Below are 23,061 nucleotides of genomic sequence, written 5' to 3'. Positions count from 1 at the left end.
ATTTCATTGGCATCAATAATGTAATTAAACCTTGGGTTATGTGCTCATAAATTATTAATAAACTTGGCCCCCTTCTCATGATAAATAGGCTTTCATTTAAGTGCTTTATAATATAAAGTCATTTTATAACTTAATAATATAATCTCCAAATAATTAATGTTTAATTGAGCCAATTAAACATCAATATCTCCATGAATACTCTGTATTTTCGAACGCTGTCTGAACTGGGAGCTAACATGAGGAGACTGCATATGACCATACCCCCTTTACTAAAAATAGCAGAGGTCCATCTCTAACATCCTAAGACTTGCTAAAAATAGTAAGTAGAGCAAATGATGTCCGAATGATGCCAAACGAAGACCAAACTGAAGCCCTCTGAACATTGGGGATGATACCAATCCTCAAAAGACCCTCTAACCAATCCCATTAGCCTACGAGGGTCAGGGTAATAGGCTAATCCTCACTAAAGAACTGATGTCAACAAAAAGGGGACATCACAGTTGACTGGAGTTCCTATCTTATCCTAAAACTAAAATTAAAATGATATATTTATTCAAACATGCACATTAAAGTATATTGGCTTTTTATAGTTGAAAATACAACAATCAACATGTGACTAATTAAAAATACAACTACCACCTTTGTGAATCACAAAAGATGTATTCAAATGATGCAAACAGGTTAATGATTTCTTTTGGGTTCATTTGATTGCTTGCTTAATCTTGCAGGGTTTTCCAAACAGTGTAACTCCTGATTATGTACCTTTTCAGATATGGGACTCACTACAGGTAGAGACTAACGTCCAAATATTATCATGTTTTTGATTTATTTGCTGTATCAAATGTCTTATTTTACAAATTATTATACTTTCGATTTGAGTTATATCATTGGATAATCACTTATGTGCAGGGCCTGTCAACTTACATTCGGTGCATGCTTTCTACACAAGTAGGCTAGTGTGGAGATCCCCATGTTTTGACTTTATGAGATTGTTTTACAGATTCTCAATGATTTTAGGATTCATTCTTTTTGTTGCTAATAACAGTTAAATAAATTTGTAGGCTCTTTTGAGTGCAATTGGGGTTGGAGAGACAACAGCAACAGTTGTTGGTGCAACGTTTCAGGTAAGTGTGTGCAAATGAATTATTTTTGTTTTTGGCATTTGAACTTATGAAGTCAATAGCAAATGGACATTAATGTTTAGTCGAGATGAGCACAAATTCTGCACAATATACTAATTTCTTTGGCATTAGGCATTTGGATTCATAGACATCTTGCTTCATTCCAAATTCTGCAAGCAAAAATTTTGCTAATAAAATGTTTGTATTTTGAATTGAAAATTGATCTCTTCTTGGTGAGAATCAGATTGCCCATAGTGGCATTCCATTTACAATGTATTAACATGGCATAGCAAAAGTGTAATTGGAACTCAAACCTTGGTTTCAAACTGGAAAAGCTTGGAAAAAATTCTGATAACTAAAAAATCATGTTAAATAAAATATGTTTAGAGATTAGAAATAAACACAATATATAAAAAATATTTCAACTAAAAAAAACCAATAGGCAATAGAATTAAAAATAAAATAAAATAAGTATTTTACTTTTATTTAAGAGGGTTTATTAAAAAATATATGGTTGGTCTAAACTAGTAGACAAGTCCTAATGTTATTGAAGATAATGTACTATATTAGGGGCAACCCAATCTTTTATATTGAACCCGTAAGTCACAGAGATTGCTGGATCTTATCCAAAAAAATTGAAATCTGACAAACATAAAAAAATCCTTAAAATTCAGTTCAGTTTGCCACAAGTTTAACTTTACAATATCTATGATTAAATATGTATAAATGTAGTTTTAAACATGCGTCTTATATTAGGTTGTTCATAATTTCTATTAAATATGGCCTAATAACTTCCAGAAAAACATGTTGTGGGCTATTGTGTTTCGGTTCTGCTATCAGCTGTCATTGTCGTGCAGTGTGCTGTGCATTTAGTGTTGTTGCTGTGGCTCTGTTATAAGATTTTGGTTTTTTTGTTAAATGTGTGACATGTCTTTATTATGTGTTGCATCCAAGCGAAGAAGAAATTTGATTGTGTAGTGTCGGGTTTTGCTGGCATGGGGTCTTCTGCAAAATTGCATTGGTTGTGGCAGGTGTGCAGGCAGGAAGAGTTTTATTTTTTAATTTTCTGTTTAAATGTTTTTGTTGAACCTTTAGGGTTAGGTTTTAATTTTTGAGTCACAAATTTTATATAATAAACCTTGCAAGTTTTTATTTTAATTTTTAAATAATAACCTTTTAATAATCTCCATTATGTATTATTCATTTTTAATATATTTAAATTTTAATATGTTTCACTTTAATAAATTCAAAGTGAATTTGAAATTTTATGTATATTTGAACATTGATATTTTTAAAGTCAAAGCCATAGTTGAGCTCATCTGGTTAAGTCATTAGACTTTTTTGTGGAGATCCAAGTTGAAATCTCCAAGGAGACATTTAAGTTGAATAATGTTGATTTCTAAGTTGTATAAGTTGTTGGCATTAATGTTGGGAGGAGGTTCGTTATCTATGATCTACATTGGTTGAGCATGTCAAAAAATTTCCCCCTACAAAAAAAAAAAAAGAAATATTTAAAATTTGGTATATTAAAAATATTAAATATAGTATTTTAATTTCTAGCTATATTTAATATTTCTTTAGCATATTTAGATTAAAATTAAAATTCAAAATATTCCAGATTTTTTTTTCACCCAACTTGATCACAAACACAAAACTTGTGACTTAGTCAAATCCTCATTGGGATATAACTATAAGAAAAACCATCATTAGTGTTTAAAATTAATCTATTCAAAGTTAAACTTGAAAAGATAGAATGCCCTGGCCTTAACCCTGAATGAAAAATTTCTAATCTGTCCTTACCTTATTTTTCTTCTCCGAGTGTAATAATGAGTCAAAATAATGAGTCAAAAGAATGAATGAATCACTTCTTGAAAAAACGGTGAAATGGCATAGCAAATGAGGTGGGTGGTGACGACTTGGGGTTAAGTCCAAATTTTTGGGAGTGTTATGCTACTCTGTGATTGTTTAAGGAGACATTCAAAGTGCTTTTTACAATGTATAAGAAAAGAAAATTTGTTCCAGATCAGATAATGGCAAAGACATAATATGGATTGAAGAATGAGAAATTTCGTACGAATAACCAGGTGTTTAATTGAGCAGTGTAAGCAATGGCTTCGGAGCATATGCACAATGCTTTAAATAAAATAACCTACATTATTGAGCTACTTATGTACTTTTTTTGATTAAAAAATAGTTTTTGTGTTGAACTTTTTTCATAAAACCTCAACTTGCATCCTTGTGGAAATATTTATTTGATTTTTGCATGTGCTTATGATTTACAAATGTGGTCTTTGCAGTGGTTTCTACGAGACTTTACAGGCATGTTAGGTGGAATTTTGTTCACGTTATATCAGGTATTTCAAGTTCAGTCACAACTAGCATGAAGCATGGAGTTTGAACTAGAAAAAACACACACATTAAGTAGCTAAGGGAAACAATTTGGGTACCTCTGTATGCGTGCTTTGCATCTTGTGTATCATTTTACATCCATATATTTAAACTAGAAGTCATGCAAACCGGAATGTCTGGAACTATTTAAAAACATTATAATGTTTTTTATATGACTTTCAAAAATTGGTTTATTTACTATAGGTCTATATTTTGCTTTCTCTTAACTTTACAAGGTTATGTGGTTAAATGTAAACTGTTCTTTTGGCCTGCTGTATATGGGTAAAATAATACTGATGCAATGTTACAAATTTCAAAATTTCACATTAGCATGCCTCCGGAGTTATTCAAGTGATACATACAAATTACATATTGATATTGATATTGAATCAAGGTTCAGAACTCTAATTAATCAATGCTTTTGATACCTAAAATCATTATAAAAGGCATTCATTTTCTCAGGGCTGAGGTACTCCAAGTTCACATTTTGAGAATTTGCCAACAGGACAAAACTAAATTTTAGAGGAAAAAGGCTATGTTGGATCATCTATAATGCAGAGATCCTTATCAATATAATTATTTATCATGAATGGTAGAAGGGACTGCTTCTATTTGTTGAGGGATCATCACTGATAATCATGTAAGAGACCATCTATAGTAGATTTATCCCTAGAGTAGCCTTATTAGGATTTACATCTTGTTAGGTCCAAAAACTCAAGTACACAAGTGTAGAACATACTTGTCACACCTTCAGGGCTAGGGTGTCTTTAGGAGGGTGAAACAGATGTTAATCAATAAATTGAGGGTGGTTGAAGGCCTACAACGAGAGTTGGTAAACTCTAATGCACTTTGAGGCTTGAGCTCATCTTGAGAGGGTGTTCCTAAAGGTTTTCTTAACAAGTTTTTTACATCATTTAAAATTTAACAATGAATAGAACAAACGACAGCCATACCCAACTATACACTTGATCCCATTTTTTGTCACTAGATCAAGTGTAATATCCACCATCACCCCTCCCTCATTGCTACCTCCATTCTCTACTAGGCTTGATGTGTTGCTGATATACAATTGAGAAACATTTGATCACCAACTTTCTTAAGATAAGAGAGTGTGCATCCGAGGAAACACAAACACTAACTGTTCTAATAGTCTATTTTGCCTCTAATTCCATGTAAATATTCCTTATTTCTTCCAAGGTCAACCATTTGTACATGCCATCAAGTTGTTCATTAAAGCTTTGACATATATCAAAATTGTTATCATGATGTAATAACCCATGTAGGGTGTTAGCTCAAATCCCAATAATTTTTTTGCAATAGACTCATTTCTACTCTTTCTGATCACCTAGTTTCCAGAATGGGCAAGGTGAGAGCATATGGAGTAAAAAAGAGGATAGATGGAATTTTATTGAGAATTTTGGCAGAAAGCCGACCAACATACAATTTAATTGCTCTAGCCAAATTGGCTGATAGTGCAAATGAAGCTGCATCAATGCCAAAATGTTGGATTAAGTCACTTGACTTCAATTCACACCATGCAAGGTGGAGAATGATAGAAAATAAAATGGCATCCAATGTTACCATTGTCCAAGGATCTATTACAATGAAAGAACAATCACTAGTAGTACAACCATCCAGTATTACAATGAGATTTGGTAAGAAACAGTTAATTTCCTTCAACAATTACATTCAGAAATTTTGTCAAACATTTATCTATCATTTTGAATTTGATAGCATTCAGTCAAACAGTGGGCTAACAAATTGAAACATGTAAAATATTTACCTGGATTGAGCTAAGTGAAGTTTTACAATGAGGAAAGATAAGAAACAATTATTTTTCTTCAACAATTAGTCATTACATTCAAACATTTTGTTAAACATTTATCTATCATTCTAAATTTGTGAGCATTTCGTCAAACAATTGGCTAATGAATTGCAACACGTAAAATGTTTACCAAGATTGAGCTAAGTGACGATCAAGTACTACAGTTGGGTTAAATAGTCTTATATTTTGCATCCTTGCTACTATTTGACTATATTATGCAGATTAAAATCTGTTTTAATCTCAAATCTGCACGATGTCTCTCTGTCTTTATACCGAAAGTCTGATCTGGACACTTGTAACATTAAACTCTACATTTTAGAAGTTGGTTTTGCTCAATAGATGTCTGAAACAGCCCTTCTTATCACCTTGAGGGATTATTCTCAAACTGAAATACTGATTTCAGCACTTCTCAGTGCTATATGGTCATTGATTTATCATTAATAGACAGTTGGACAGTTTCCAAATAAATTTAGAAACAATAGCATCCGTAGACTACACAATGGTATGTCTCATAATGACTTAAATGGTTCAGCTATAATCTCATAACTCAGATGTATCAAATACCCAATCTGTATGGCCCTTATCAAAGAGAAAGAGACCCTTAAAAAATACTCAAGACTCCCGTGAATTTGGTATGGCCCATCGAGATTTCCCAATTTACGGACTGTTCTTGCAAAGATGGTATGGCTAGACTGGTAGGACCAATATTTTAAAACCTAATCCAAAAATGTTTTGGAATTTCAAGAAACCCTTCAAATAAAATAAACTTCAGTTACTTCACAATTCAACATTGGAAAGCCAAGAATCTTTGCAAACCCAAAATATTGAAAAACCACACATTGCAACAAAAGACCTGCTTAATCTGAAATACAATATGAAGTTGCATGAAATCACTTGAATTGAATGAGGCTTTTCACCCCAAACTGATTTTTGCTGCACTCTGGTAAATTTGGATGGAATTACTTTGAAAACAAGGAGGGTTTTCATCCCCGAAGTTTGAAATTTCCAAAGTTTCATCCTCGAAGCTTTAAAATTTCCAAAGGGTTTTCATCCTTGGGAAATGGAGAAGATGAATGTGTGTTCATTCTTTAGAAATGAAATAACTCCGAAAATTATGTTGTCTTTTTTGAAAACTTTCCTTTAATAATTTTTTTAGAGCTAATTTAGGGAAAAAATGTTTTTTGCTTTTTTGTTTTTGTTTTTGAGAAAGTGCTTTTTACTTTTTCATTGTTTTTTTGAAAAGCATTTTTCTTAATAAAATAACATAAATTGTCCGTATGACCACTTTTGAACACTTTGAGCCTAGTTACACTTTATTGGCAGACTTAAAATACCTTTTTAAATAGTTAAATGTAGTTTGTCATTTAATTTGACTTTTTTGACAACTTTAATATTTAATTACTAAATTTTCTCTTTTAAATCATCCCAAGGTCTTACAGAAAGTATTAGAACAAGCCAGTTAAATTGTTTTGATAATTCCACCAACTCCTCAAGTGCATAGAACTTTAGTCCATGTAAAGTTGGCACTATCCAAGGATGATGGACTTCTCCAAGAATTTTGGAGTGCTCTTAAAATGTTTGATTCACACACAAAGAGTATGGTTGTGCATGTTCTGGCTTTGGGAACTTACCGCCATTGTTAGAATTTCTTTTTGTGAAAGCTAGCACTAGTTGATGTGTTTTTATGCACCTCATACACATAATAGAATACAAAGTATCCAACCTTCTCTTGAACAAGGAAATTTTGAATGCTAAGGGTTAAGATCAATCAAGAAAACCCCAAGGTTTACAATGCGTACTAAGCGACTTGATTGCTTGGATAAACTCAGTTTATGAATGTGAGATTGCTGCTTCACACACACAAAGGGACTCACACAATTGTTCAATCAATCCTTTTCCTCAAGATGACTTAAAATTTTGCAATTCAATTCTTTTAACTACCTCTTAGAATGCTCTTTGTAAAGAAAATGCAAAAGGAATAAGGTTTCGGAATCTAATCTAGTTCTACCAATGCAATAAATCATCAATGACTTGATGAAACCCAATCAACTTTGTTTTGCCATTAGGAACTACTACACAAAGGTGATGCAATCTTCTAAGGAGATACAAATTCTTTTCAAATTGCTCACACACATTAACACCAAAGGAAATGCAAATCAATAATAGAAAAGCAATTGAACTTAAGCATGAATAAAGTTCAGTCTAACCATGCACTGTGACTTGCAATCAACAAGCTATAAATGGTATAAACATATAGGCTTCACCATAAATCATTAACAATGCCTTCCATTCAACTAAGTAACTAAATGCAACAATAACTCTTAATCTAAATTTGAGAGATATGAAACCATGCTAACACCCAATATTACACATAATCTCACCAAGCTTCAATGAGTTTGTATTAACTTTGGCAGTATTTTTGGAACAATTTCTCTTATGACACAAATGAAATGAGCTAGCTTATATAGAGCTCTTATTACAAAGGAAGGGTCCAGATTGATCTAGAATCAATGGCCGAGATCATCCCAAACATTAGGGTTTACCGAAAATCTTTAAATGCTATGCAATAAAAACGGAATATTCTCCTCTCACAAACTACGAGGAGCAAGAGCCAATGAGAAAATTAGATGACACGTAATCATCCAACAAACTATCTTTTAGAATCTGATTCCCCTTATCTCTTTCCCTAATACCATATTCAATGAATTTGGTAATGATCAATTCGAGCTCTTCCATGGCAAAAGCTATAACTCTATCACATCCCACTCCTCGGTGTATGCCTCGAAGATCTTCTCCCACTTTGCTTGCTGTCTGTGGAGATGATTTATGAAAATCATGAAAGAAGGGATTTCATTCAATTGGTTTTCCTTGATAGATTCTAACCCCCGAAAATAAGTTGCCTTCACCTTCTTCAATTCTTCTAAATTCAAACCATCATCCTCACTCATTTCCTGGTCTAATAGATCCTCCAAGGACGTAAGGATCTTTGATTGTATCTCCTTGATTGATCCTTCTATCTTCTCATAGTCCTTTTTCATTCTATCAAGTGTTGCTTTAGTCATCATTGAGGAACTATACCAAAGGTTGAAATCATGGGTGTTTCCTTTTTCAATTACATTTTCTTGTATTAATGCTTGCACAGGAGTCCCCTTTAATACCTTGAGGCGAGGAATTTTCCTATCTTGTGCCAATGGAAAATCTTCCTATTGGTCTTCCACAATTTGGATTCTTCCCTTAAACAATAGTATCTCGTCATATATTTGAACAAATCCTTGTAAAAACTACTCAGCTTGTCTTGAAATATTTTCAGTCCACTTCCTTACTTCTTGATTTGTGCTTCTCACGACTTCAAAACTTCCAAATAATTCTTGTCAAATGGAATTTGGTGGGACAAACATATCATCTTCCCGCCTTACTGGTTTCATCAACTGTTGTATGAACTCCTTCAATTTCATATTTTCCAATTCCAACTTATCTTTCTTCGCTTCCATTTTGTTGAGTCTCTCGTGGATTGCCTTGGCGGAATCATTTAACTCTTGAAATTCTTGCTCTTTTGTTGTTGGTCCAAGATCAAGTGTTGTAACCTCATAGTCCATTGGAGTGATTACCTCTCTTGGCTTATCAACCATCAGAACTACAACTTGCAAAATACATGATCTTGAACTATCTCTTGTGATATGGGAGAACTTGCAAAGAAATCATCTATGTCCTCAATGGGTTGAACTTCCTTGAGTAGCTTCTTATTCATTCTTTCTCTCAACCAATCAGGTGCTGTAGATAGCTCCATTCCATCTTCTAGCTGACTATTATAATTGATTCCTCTCAAGGCTGAAATGAGGACCTCATCCAGTTCTTCATTTGTGTTTGGGTTAGAATTTCCCAAATCCTCCTTTGCATCTGTCTCTTCTACCTCAAGATGATCGATAATCGGAGATGCTTGATCTTGAGAGGGTGTTCGTTATTCTTGATCTCGGAATTCTATTCCATGTTCTGATCCCAAGACGTTCTCTGCAATAGAAGTTTGATTCATTTCTAGTTCTCTAATTGATGAAGTGCTTGTAATTGATTGAGTAGCACTTGTTTTTGATTTCTTACGTGGAGATTCCGCACTAGCAATCTCCTTTCCCATAACTCTTCCTGCTTGGGGACTCTTAGCAGTGTCCTTTTTTTCCCTAGAAACTTGAACTTCTCCCTCCCCGTTTCTTTCTTCGTTACTTTTCGTTGCTTCATCTTCGTCGGAAGAAGAATCCTCATCATCTACCTTACCATATGTAAGGGATACACCTTGATTTCTCAACTTGTCAATTTGTTGGCCAATCCACCATCTTGAATTGTCTATTACCTCTTTCATCAATGTGTTTATATCTGTAAGCTCAGGTTGTGACCAGCTTGGTGCTAGGATAGGTTTATCTTTTTCTTGCTCGTATTGGGGTAATACATACTCTTCATTATCCTTCACTTGATTAGGAACTGGAAAAGCATTTCATCTTTTATTGAAATCAATTGATATCTTGGACCACATCTTTCTTCTGATTGCAAATTCATTCGTGAGGTTTACCCAATAATCTTCTAGGTAGATTCTATGTTGTATCTTTTCCCTTCCATTGTATGAATTTTGTGATGAGTATCAACGTACGATCTAGGCTTGTATATGCCAAGTTGATAAAACTGCAATTCTGTATTAGCTGTCTCGGCTGCTTGGGTTGTATGACATGTCTCAAACATCTTGTCAACTGAGATAGGAAACAATACCCTGGGTCTATGTTTCTCCTTTTGAATGAAATCAAATTCGACTAATTGCCTTAGCACCTCAAGTAACACCATCTTATCAATTGGATATCTTGGAAGCTTGCATGGGTGGTATGTACAACCCTGGATTCTTATGTATATAAAAGTCAGAAACTGGATGAACCACGGACCATACTTTTCTACTAGCACCATAGCTTCCTTTGATAACCTTTTGTGTTTTCCTCTTTGTAGTAGACGAGTGAGATACATTTACTCTTCTATAATGCTCCTTCTCATGTAGTTGCAATTGGGGATAGCAATCATATACCTTAAGTTGACCTCTCTTATATCCTACTTCACCTTTACATATCAATCCCTTATACCTTATGTTTTTTGGCCAACATGTATATCACATAAGAACTAATGTAAAATGTTCTTGTCCTTTCTAAGTTGCTCAACTGTACATCTAGGTTGTCACTAATCAGCTTAACCCAATTTATCATCTTCAAACCTAGCGAAACCTCTTCTAGATAGTAGAACATCAACATTTCAAACACTGCTCCTTGTGGACTCCCCATGATTCTATTTAACATGAGCACAATATTGCTGTAGTTATCCTTGAAATTAGTATACATGAGTTTCTTTGGTAGCTTGGATTGAGGTCTCTTTGGTCCGCTCATCCAATTTGAAGTAACAAGGCCCATACATCTTCCAGGTGCTTTTTCAAATAATGTCGATGATTCTTGTTTTGTTCTATTCAACATCCCATCATAACGAGGAATACCAAATGTTTCTCTAATTGCTTTTTCTGAGAGGAATGCAAGAAGTACTCCGTTAGGTGCCAATATTGTCCTTGTTTGGGGATCGTAATGCCTTGCACATTCAACTATCAACTTATTGCATTGAACTGCTGGTGGGAAACCGGCAGCTTGGTAGATTGTATTCTTAACCATATTGTTTGCTAAGGTAGATGGCATTTGATCTCAAGTGCCAAACATCCTTCTTTTGAGCTTGATCCAATCCAACTGTTCCAGGTTAGTATCTCCAACTTTCCTCCATCTTGATGAAATCTGAGACTCTGGGAAGAAACCTCTAAGCACTGTCTTCATTTTAACTTTCCTTGCACTACCTCCGGTCCTCGCTCTCGACATGTTCCTATATGAAACTCGAAGTCAAAAACTTTGGTTTGAAAATGAAGAATGACTAAAAAAAATGCTTTCGAATCACCAATTCCAGAATTATTAAGTTCTGATGTCTACTTATAAACTTCAAATTTAAATACCAAAATCAGAAATGAACACCTTGAATAATTCTAGGAATGGAATCATGACACCCACAATCTTTGAACATGAAACTCATCACAAATTAAGCCAAAATCTGATATTCCATACTTGACAAGGTCTGATTTTAAATCTGGATGTTGAATGTATGCCTTAGAATTTGATTGATCTCTCTGGATGACACACAATTTAGGCTTTGATCTTCGATCAGCCTTTTCTTCTTCCCTCTAATAACGCGATAATTGCCTTCAATTTCGCTCTTCAATGCTGGCAAATAGATTCTGATCTGATTTCTTGACTGCAAACTTATCCTTTGCGAATCTGGAAATGTTTCCTTGGTGCGAACTTGTTTGGGAACTTCAAATTTGAATTGCAATTGATGGCGCACCTTTTCCCTTGCTTTATAGGCATTGCAAACAAAAGTCGCACCTTTTCTTAACAAGGCCGACTTAGGCATTCCAAAAAACATTGTTTTTTTTGCAATTAAATTAAAATTTGCTTTGCATATTAAGTCGGCCCACCTTCATTGCGATTTTGCATTTTAAACAATTATCGACAAAGGTGGAAATTCGATAGGCACAAGGAAAGGGTGGAATTCGCTAGGTAGAAGGAAGGTTGTCATTTCAAAATTATCCTTTTAATCATCCTTTAATTGCCAAGACTAGGAGTGGAAAAACACACAAGACCAGGAAATTTCATTTTAGCTCTTGAAAGTTCATCACAATTGGAGTGGAAATTCGGTAGGTAGAAGGAAGAGTGGAAATTCACACATGACAAAGAAGATTTCCTTTTCTCATTTTTCACTCAACACTTGATTTAGGCCAGGTGTGGAAATTCAAACCTCACAAGGAAGATTCCACTTTTCATTGCTTTAAAATTTCACTTTCCTTTTCATCATTCAAATTAAACCAAGGATGGAAAAACACACTAGACAAGGAAGGGTAGAAAATTGAACCGTACAAGGTAGAGTGGAAAATCGACTCCCACAAGGAAGAGTGGAAATTGGCCACATAGAAGGAAGGTTTTGATTTCCTTGTCTTTCATCCTTCTTTGTTCCATTTTATTTGCATTGCTCATCATTTTGCTTGGAGAGTGGAAAGTCAACCCCCACAAGGAAGAGTGGAAAATCGACCCACACAAGTGGTGGAAATTCATGATATACAAGGAAATATCACTCTTTTACCTTATTTTGCCTTGTAAATTTTCCTGTAGAGTGGAAAATCGACCTCTAGAAGGAAGATCCCACTTTTCAATTACCTTGAAACAAACATGATTATTTAACACTTGGTTTCAGCTATTCTCCAAAGGGTGGAAAACGACCCATAGAAGGAAGATCCCAGTTTAAAGGGTGGAAAAACGACTACAAGGAAATTTCCAATTTTTGCTCACCTTGACCTCATTCTTGACAACTTTGCAAAATGACAAAGTTTGACAACTTCTTACAACATATCGACAATATTGACAACAGTTACAAAATTGTCAAGATTGTGAATTCGCTTCTACCCTTCAATCATAAGGACCCTTCATCTAGGCTAGCTCAAAGTGCAAACTCTAACCAAACTCTTGAAAGTGAATTGTTCTCGGAGATCAAAAACTACTGCCAAACTAACAAATTTCAAAAAAGCAACCAGACACCCAAGCAAAAGAGGGGTTCCCCATTTACAATGGGGTGATGTGTGAAAAGGTTACAACAACGCTCTCCAAGAGTGTTGGAATGGATCAAAAGAATAGGACTTTGCACATGACATTAATAATAAATTTGATTGGTGTGGGGACCCCATGGCATCTTGAGATTGTATAGGGATACTTAGGCATCCCTACTATCTTGAGTATGTTGAGCTTGAGAATGTTGGGGAGTCCCCCCCTATGGGTGGTAATGGGGGGCATTAGGGGGAATTTTCCTCCCCATCCTCGAGTCTTGCAGATTTCCTCATCTCCAAAACGTCTCATTCTTTTTTTTGGGGGGGGGAGTTGTCCCCATGGAACAATGTGTTAATGTTTATAGCGTCGGTCAGATTCTTCCCTAAACTAATTGTGCAAATCCAATTTCGGCCTTAGACATTTTGTGGATCAATTTATATGTGCATCGTCTTATGCCCTCGCTGATACTTGTGGTTATAAAAATGATTAAGTGTAATCAGCCACTCATTGGATTATAAGACGTGGCTATTAAGACGTGACCTATGTTTAACTTAAAAAACGTGTTGATTAAAGTATAACTAATCTCCAATGAAGAGACATGATAGCCGACCCTTGGAGGAATCGTGTTGATTGGCATCATTCATGAACGGGTATATATATAGTTCGATCCTCTCTCTCTTTGAGGGCATCGATTAAACATTCAAGCAGATCGTGTTCTCCCTACTTGCAGTTCGAAGTTATTCTGAAGCAGTTTGAATTCATTCCACACATCTTATCTTGTGTGAAAGTCTTCTTCAGCAGATCGTCTTCATCCCTCAGCAGTATACTCTCATCTTCAAGGCAGATCGAATAAGAAAAAAGTCAGATCAATCAGTTCGGATTTATTATTTCTGTCTAGGGTGAACTTGTACCATCACTTAGCTTCAAAGTGTGAAGTAATTTCTTGTAAAGGCACTTGTCTCATTGAAAGAATAAAGATATACTTTGTTGCTGGGTTTTTCACCTTCAAGAGGAAGGTTTTCCCAAGGTAAATTTCTGAGCAATTGTGTTTAAATTATCTCCATCTAAATCTGATCATAAAATTTAACACAATGCATTTTTCTTACTTTCACCAATGATTTCCTTTCTACATGGGTGTGCACCTTGCTAACTTTTTGACTTACCAATTCCTTTCTTACTACCCATATCAATGTAAGAAGCTTGGGCACATACTTCATTAATGATCATGGGCTTGGGCAATCAAAACTTGCTTTTGTATGTTTCTTAAAGTTTAGTCTTGGGTTGAGGGAATATACTTTGTTGAAATTCTCTCTTGTAGCTGAATCGACTTCTATTATATTCTTGTTTTCTATTACCATTGCTTATGATTTAAGAGTAGAGCTTATTGATGTTAAAATTGCTTTTTTGCATGGGGATCTTGAAAATGAGATTTATATGAAGCAACTTGACAATTTTGTGGTAAAAGGGAAGGAAAATCTGGTTTATAGGTTAAAAAGATCTCTGTATGATTTTGAAGCTGTCACCTTGTTGTGACATATTCACACATCGCCCCATTGCAAATGGGGACGCCTACCTTTTTTGATTTCTAGGGTTTTTAGGGTTTTGTCTGTTAGCCTTTGCATTTTGAGTGTCGCCAGGGGGATCACTAAGATAGCAGGCTCTGTTTTAACTTAAGGTGAGTCAGTGGATGCTCCGGGTTAGGGTCATCTTTGAAAGTCTTCCTTAGGACAAAGTTTTGCTCTTGTTGCTAATTGTGTCTTGTTTGAGTTTGAGGAGGTCAATGAAGCTTGGTGAGTGAATATCCTCTTTGAAGGTCTGAGTTAGGTCAAGTTGGTGAGTGATGAAGTCTGGAATGTCATCCTGATCTTCAAATGTTCAGAAATTTGGCTAAGTCTGGAATGTCATCCTGATCCTGAAATTTGACCAAGTCTGGAAAATTGAAGAATCCTCCAAAAACTAGATTTTGCATTATAACTCCTGGAGGTCCGAAACCACTCTCAAACATCCTGACAGTATATATGGAATATAACTTAAAGTATAAGTTTCTTATACTTAAATGTTATATTCCATATATGAATCCTGACGGAGAGACCAAAATGTCATATTCGCTCTTGACCCTTCCAAAGGGTCCAAAGCGAATTCCAATTTCGCTCCCGACCCTTCCAAAGGGTCCAGAGTGAAATTCCCTATAGGTCCTGTCCTTGGCCTAGGTCCAGAGCGAAATCCTCAGTTTGACCCCCTATCTTGCCTAAAATGATGAAAACGACCTTGTCTTGAGCTAGTTTGATGGTAGATTCACTTAAACGTGGAGAAAGGAGCTTGAATTTGATCAAGTTTGAAGGAGAATTGGATGAAGGAAGTGGAAAACCAACCAAGAATGTGGATTTCGCTCCTGACCCTTCCAAAGGGTCTAGAGCGAAAATCCCCATAGACCTCATTTTCTTCCTTGTTTTGGCCAAGTTCTTAGTTTCTAAGGCATGTTGGAAGGTGGATTGACATGTTTTTGCCTTAGGGAGTGACTCAAAGTGAAAATGTGAAGGATTTTAGCCTAAAATAGAAATTTCGCACCTGACCCTTCCAAAGGGTCCAGAGCGAAATTCTTGGAAACTCCTATTTTCTTCTTGGATGAGGTCAAGACAGTGGTTCCTATGGCGTAGGTGCAAGTAGAGTGGTGTATTTTTGCCTTGCAAGGAAGATTGGAGTTGAAAAGATGAAGAGTTACGCCTAGAATGTGGATTTCGCTCTTGACCCTTCCAGAGGGTCCATAGCGAAATTCCGCAAAACCTCCCTTTTTTCTCAATTTTGTGCCAAGCCAAGTGTGGGTTAGGGTGAATTAGGATTGAAGATGTCCTTAAGCATGGCTTTGAGTTGCTAGTGATCACCAAATGTGAAGGATTTTGGCCTAGAAGGAGAATTTCGCTCCTGACCCTTCCAAAGGGTCCAGAGCGAAATTCTTAAGAGCACCTATTTCCCTTTCAAAACAAGTCAAGTTCTTGGTTTTTTATGGCCTGGATAGGAATAGATTGATATGTCCTTGCCCTTTTGAGGTGAATTGAAGTGGAAAAATGATGAAATAAGCTCAAGAAGGTGAATTTCGCTCTTGACCCTTCCAAAGGGTCCAAAGCGAAATTCCTAAAATCCACCTTTTCCTTTTATTTTTGTGTCAAGCTAAGTGTGGATCAAGGTAGATTGAGCTTGGAAGGACCCCTAGGCATGCCTTGGAATGGATTGTGGCCACCAATGGCCAAGATTTTGAGCTAGGACAAGGATTTCGCTCCTGACCCTTCCAAAGGGTCCAGGGTGAAATCCTAAATAGGTCCTGTCCCTGGCCATGATTTTTAGCGAAATTCTCCTTTCTAGCCATTTTGAGGGTCAAGCAAGTGTTGCATGTATGGGAGAGGGATCCAAAGATGAGAGTCCAAGTATTGAGAGTGAAAAGGATAGACCTTGGTGAAGGAAAACAAGCAAGTCAAGAATTTCGCTCCTGACCCTTCCAAAGGGTCCAGAGCGAAATTCTCAATTTGACCTAATTTGCTCATGATGAAGGTCAAGAGATGGATTCCCAGGCCTTGGTGGAGAGAAGACTAGTGTATGCTTGCCTTGGAAGGCATTTTGGAGTAGAGAAATGATAGAATTTGTCCTAGAATGTGAATTTCACTCCTGACCCTTCCAAAGGGTCCAGAGCGAAATTCTTAAAACCTCTATTTTGCTCCAATTTCGCATCAAGCCTAGTGTTGATTGAGATTAAAGGCATCCTTAGACATGCATTTGAGCAAGTTGTGGTCACAAAATGTGAAGATTTTGTCCTAAAATGCAAATTTTGATCCTGACCCTTCCAAAGGGTCCAGAGTGAAATTCCTTATAGGTCCTGTCCTTGGCCAAGCTCCAAAGCGAAATCCTCTCTTTTGGTCTTTTAGGAGGTCAAATCAATGATGTCTTCAGGAGAAAGCAATTCAAAGGTCAAGGGAAGTTCAAGGCAAGGAGATGATGAAATTTGAGCAAAATGCAAATTTCGCTCCTGACCCTTCCAAAGGGTCCAAAGCGAAATTCTTATAGGGCCTGTCCCTGGGGAGGATCTTGAGCGAATTTCATTCTAATGCCTTTTTGTTGATGATTTAAGGTAAGAAATGCTATGATTGGGATAAATATATCATGTGTCCTTAATCATCTTTTGGTTTATTTTGCAGATAAAAGAAGATCAAGCCTGGGCAAGGACGACCTATTCCAGTCCATCATTATCAAGTACACTTCAAAGGCATGGAGGAGACTCAAGGTGTTTTGAAGCCTTGGAAAACTACAAGTGTTCAAGGAGTTGCCCGCTATCTCCAAAACCTTCACTTCGCCACACTAAGGAACTGCAAGATGACAAAGAAAAGCTTTGCCAGCACTTCAAGGCGAGATATGCTACTGGAGTAGGAAGACTTGACAGTAAGGAGGCCTCATCAAGCATATGGGAGTAAAGGGGGTACACTTTTCATCAAAGTACATCAAGGACGAAGGAAGATCAACCAAGTCACAAGCGTTAGACAAGGTGGCATCCCAATCATCATTCCTCCGGTCGGATTAGTCCACCTCAGCATGACGAGATTCAATGTACCTAATTTATCGGAGGCGGCACAAACTTCGGTGTACCTACCCCTGCTTCCTATTGGTCCTCGCTTCGGGAATGTAATTTTCTAATTGGCTAAGGAAGTTTGTTGTAACAAACCCTAATTAGGGTTTCTATCTTGTAATCCTAGCCATTGGTGCTAAGTCAATTAGAGCCATCAATCAGTAAAGGGCTCTCTATATAAAGCCTTGGCTCCTCATTTGTAAAGGTTAATAGTGAGTTAATAGTGAATAGTCAGAGAGTAGGAAATAGTTAGAGTAGAGTAGAAAGAGAAGGCAAAGATTGTTGCCAAGACATTGTTGCAAAAGACTTGTAAACTTCATTGAAAAAATGGTGAATTCTATGTGTCGATTCTACAATTTGCATGGTCTCTATACTTCTCAAATTTAATTTCATGTTATTAGATGAATGGAAGAAAATTGTATGATCAATGGTGAAATTTGTATATCCATACTACTAGCGGTTTGTTGATTGCAAACTTGCCTTGCGTAGTCAACTGGAATCATTCAGCTTAAGCTTAACTTCAATTGTTGCTTCTTCATTGATATGCATCAACCTGACGGTGTCTATGCTTGTAGCGGTGATCTGAACATCATAAAGCTTTCCTTAGAAGATTGCACTAACCTTGTGGAGATGATCCTAGCATGTCAAAGCAAGACTTAGTTAAAGTTTCATCAAAGGTCATCCATTTCTTCTACATTTTTAGTGTTAGAATTAGATCCTTCTCCAACCCTTATCCTTTTCCCTTTTTTAAAATCAATGATCAATAAAGACCCACGTTCTAGTGATATCCAAAGCGAATCAGACGCTTAGGTCATCAAATGTAAGTCCCCTTGTGATTCCAGCAAAATCACATCATACCGCAAGAGCTTATCCACATGTAGAGAACCTACAATCAGAACCTTGGAGCTACTCCGATTGATCCTTCTGCGAGATCTTCAGCATTCGGGGAAGCTTTATTCAAGAGAGGATAAGGTACCTTTAGGTATTTTATTCTGTGTTTGGTTGTGTACAAAAGACACATCAACACACCTCCGATATGGTATTTGAAGTTTGATGCCTGTTGTGACTTTTTTACACATCGCCCCATTGCAAATGGGGATCCCCTCTTTCCTGCTTTTTGCGTTGGTTAATTTAGGGTTTCGGCAGCATTGTAGGCAATTTTGAGTTCCTGTGCCCGAGTCTCGGATTTTTTATCATGCCTATTAGTCGTTTAGGGTTTTTGAAGTTATAGGATCAAGTGCGTAAAGGTTGAGATTTTAAATGATCCTAATTTTGTCTAAGTGTAGACCTTTTGAGCGTTAACGTGTTTTTGAATGTCCTTGTCGGTGATTTTAAAGTGCTAAGGTGTTTTAGGACCTTTAGGAGTTGTTTTCTCGCTCCTAGGAAGTTATTCAAGTTGATTTTGCACTTTATCCCGATAGGTTTCCTTTTGTTTCGCTCAAATTTTGGTAAATTTGCCTAAGTCCCGATGCGTTTTATTGAAAATTCTAAGTGTCTAGATGATTTTGAGTGGTTAAATTGTTAAATTCCTGATGAAAATCCATGTTCTAAAGGTCAAAATGTCAAAATTCCAGATGGGAGGTGCTTTTCCCCCCACATTTCTGATGACCCATGATTTTCCCCCACTCAAAATCCTGATGGGAGGTGAATTTCCATTGAATTCCTGATGGACCTAATTTTTCCCCCACTCATTATCCAGACATGGGGCGATTTTCCACTAGAGGTAAAAGTTTGACTAAGTGTGGGAAATCCTCCTGATGACCCACGATTGTCCACCAGGACTGTTGATGACTTTAGTGATGACTGAAATGATGATTCCTGATGCTTATCGATTTTCCACCAGTGCATTTATGATGAGATTTTTAAGGATTTTAATGTGGATTGTGATTCCAGACATAGGGCAAATTTCCACCAGTGATGATTTTGATGATTTTAAGTCCGGATAACTGTCCATATAGGGATCGATTTTCCCCCAAAGTGATATTTTGAGCTGAATGACGAGATTTAAGTTGGAATTTTCATTCCAAATAGGGGTTGATTTTCCCCTAGAGGCAGATTTGTACAAGTTTGATGGAATTTTGTTGGGATTGTTATCCCAACATGGGGCGATTTCCCCCCAAGGGCATTATTAACGATTTTTAATAAATTTTTATTGGGATTTTTATCCCAATATGGGCAATTTTCCACTTGAGGTCAATTTTGATCTAAATTTTAAAATATTTGTAATAAATTGACCCCAAATTTAATATTTTTTTACAAGTGATGACGATTATTTAAAAAATAAAAACAAATAATAAATGATTTGCAATAAACATTAAATGATTTTTACCTTCTAGAAGCAAATCAATTTTCCCCAGGCAAGTATAAGTATCAAAGTTTAATCCCGCATTGCTTGTGTGGTGAAAACTTGGGGTGAAAACTAGTTTAAAAGAAGGGAGACCAACAATATTTGCTGATGGTGATTGCTAAGTGGTGAATTGAAGACGTTTTAGTGGCTGATTGTGATTATTCTAGCTAGGCGATTTTTTGCAAAGTGTCATTTAGACACCATTTTTCAAGTTGGAGTTGCAGATTGAAGTTATTTTCTGCCCAATCAGACCTGGGCGATTAGAGAGCCATTGGAGCAAGTTTAGAGAGTATTTTTCAGACTAGGACGATTTTTTGGTGAGTGGCGCCATTGTTGAGAGAGGGCGATTTCACTTGGGAGGTCAAATTCCTCCATTCTTGGTGCATTTCCCCCATTGTGGTTGGCTGCCATTGTTATTCCTTGCTGCGTTTTGTTTTCAGACCTACACATTCACCATTGCTGGGTGCCATTTGACCTCCATTGTTGGCTGGTAACACATTTTCAGACACAATCTTTCACCAACCAGCAATACTTTACTAAGGCGATTTTTATTGGGGGTGATTTGGTGAGGTTTTTGAGCATTTTCAGACCTTATTATTGTTGTTGCAGGTCTGAGACACCATTGTTGCAGGCTGTCCTCAGAAAAAATATCATTTCCAGCCAATTCCTACCTTAGCGATTTCACTTGGAAAGTGTTTTTAATTCAATTTTCCATCATTTCCAGGGTTTCTTGTCACTTTGCAAGGTGCTGGTAAGTCTGAAACCATCATTTTCAGACTTGTCCTCAGAAAAGTTTTATTTTATCAGCCATACATATATGCCCAAAATTGATTGTTTTCACCATGGGAAAAGTGTTTTCATCAAATTTTTGCATAACACGCGATTGCAACATGTCTTTAGTGACTGATTTATAGAGTTGCAGGGTGTCTTCAGACTTGCTGGCAGCCATTGTTGACCTTGGGAAGGTGTCCTTAGACAACTTTTGAGTGAAAAACACTACTTTCACACCTTTCCTAGTTCATTTCCCAATCCGGTATACTCCTTTGCACTTTAATTTTGATTAAATTTCTAAGTATAAGGAGGTGTCTTCAGACTTTGTTAAGTCTGAAAATTTATGATTTTAATGAATTTCATGAGGGTTTCATATCCTAGTCTTGTCACATTTTTGTTCTATTTTCAGAATTCACTAAGAATGTGGATAAATTTCCTGATTTCCATCCATAAATTTGTCTAAATCATTAAGAAATCAGAACTTATCCAATTCTGAAAATAGTTGTCAGGAAAATTTTCCGAAGTTGCTAACTTTCAGCTTCATATAGGTGCAATGTCGAATTCCGGAATTAGCATTCGGAAGGAACAACAGAGGATAGTTGAGACGGGATTCTATCTAGAATCCACGATGTCATCTAGATGGAAGGAGATTACAAACACATGCATTTCCTGAACATGGATCAGATGCGACAGCAGATGTTCAAAATTGGAAGTCAGATTTCTTCCCCAACTTATGCAAACATTATGAAGAGTGGTATTTCTTAGGTTGCTGGGTTCCCGCAGTCCATACAATGTAGCGAGCTAATCCTGGAGTGTGCACGATGTTATGATCCTCGCTCCCGAATGATCAAGACTCCTAAGGGTGCCATCATTGCCTACCTTGCTAAGGATGCGATTGCTGAGGTGTTTGGAATTCCACATGTAGCAGACATGAAAGATAGAACCAAGGATGAATATGAGGAAAGATATAAGAAGAAGATGGATGCGTGCAAAACAAGAACTGGATGATTGACCCTAGGTCTTATCATTCCAAGGCTCCTAAGACACTCATGTGCATGGATTTCAAAGAGGAATATAGTGACTTGGTATTCTTGCTTAATTGAGTGATGGGGATGCCACATGGTGCAATATATGATGGATGGATGTTCTATTTCATCCAGGATTGTCTGAAAGGAATGTTGATTAATTGGTCAAAAATCATAAGTGACAATATGGATTTTCAGTTGAAGAATGTGGAGAGATCCAAGTCATTCGCCATGACTTCCTACCTGGTGTATCTACTTGCGCGATTTGTTACCTACAAAGGATTGATATGCAGAGGTGAAGTCGGGAATGGACAAGGGCAATACAGGAGTTATGAATGCTATCCACAACTGAACATGTATCAAATTGAAGATTATAAGAGAGTGAATGATGCGTTCACTATGTACATAACACAGATGTTGCAAGGCGGAATCTACAGGAGGTTGTCCAAGGAGGTAACATAGTTGATAGAGAAATATGGATCGTGGTACATACAGTTTCCCACTTTCACATACCTAAGGTTTCATGGATTTCAATCCGAACCTTACAGGCTACCTAGGTATCCTACAGACAGAATGATATTACTTGAGGTGGTGAGACAACTTCTAGAGTTTGATTCTATCCAGAAGGACAAACATAGAACGGGGATGACATTTCCTATTTCGGTAGGGAAGACTTTGGAGGTTTGCTATTCCGCTACAACAGCTAGCACAACAGTTGAAGAACTTGCATTCTATCGGTTTGCGACATACAAGAAAAGAGAAACGTTTGATCCAAATAAGAAAGTTGGAAGGATCAAGTGTAAAGATCCCCCTTAAATTTTTTTGATTTTTTCCCAAATTACAATCAACACAACACTTGTTAAGGTTAGGAAATGAAAACCAAATGCGGCTGAAAGTAACCCTTCCACTTTTTGATCATCGAGAGCCCAACTTGGGAGCGTGAGAGCATATAGTGTATAGGGGGTCGTTAAATGCAAACTGAAAACTGCTTACAATATTTGGGCGGCAAGCCAACCCCTTCCACTTTTCAGCGGGAGATGGAGAATATTGAAAATCACTTGGCAGTAAACCAACCAAGGACGAAACACGAAACAAAAGAACAATCACTCGACCGCTTATGCAGCGGGAGGACTAGAAATGAAAATGAATATCAACTCCACTGCTTATTCAACGGGAGGACAACATTACAATCAACTCAACCGCTTATGTAGTGGGAGGATAGTATTACAAACTCAAGATAGGCGCCTAAGCCAACCTCTTCCACCTATGCAGTAGGAACAAAATAAGAAATCTGAGAGGAATAGTTGTTAGTACTACTAACCA

General features: G+C 36.6%; 1 protein-coding gene across 1 annotated transcript in view; it reads left to right on the top strand.

The window, feature by feature from the left end:
- The window catches only part of LOC131063558 (protein root UVB sensitive 3), a 133,970-nt gene that overhangs the window by 25,972 nt on the left and 84,937 nt on the right, over positions 1–23,061 (top strand). The window contains exons 3-6 of the mRNA XM_057997415.2: positions 729–788; positions 910–948; positions 1,062–1,124; positions 3,419–3,475. Of these exons, the coding sequence (XP_057853398.2) occupies positions 729–788; positions 910–948; positions 1,062–1,124; positions 3,419–3,475 (219 nt within the window). The remainder of the gene's footprint in view (positions 1–728; positions 789–909; positions 949–1,061; positions 1,125–3,418; positions 3,476–23,061) is intronic.

The sequence above is a fragment of the Cryptomeria japonica genome, chromosome 5, assembly GCF_030272615.1.
Source record: "Cryptomeria japonica chromosome 5, Sugi_1.0, whole genome shotgun sequence".
Taxonomy (NCBI): domain Eukaryota; kingdom Viridiplantae; phylum Streptophyta; class Pinopsida; order Cupressales; family Cupressaceae; genus Cryptomeria; species Cryptomeria japonica.
The sequence above is the reverse complement of the archived record's forward strand: the minus strand, read 5'-3'. Positions and strand labels throughout refer to the sequence as shown.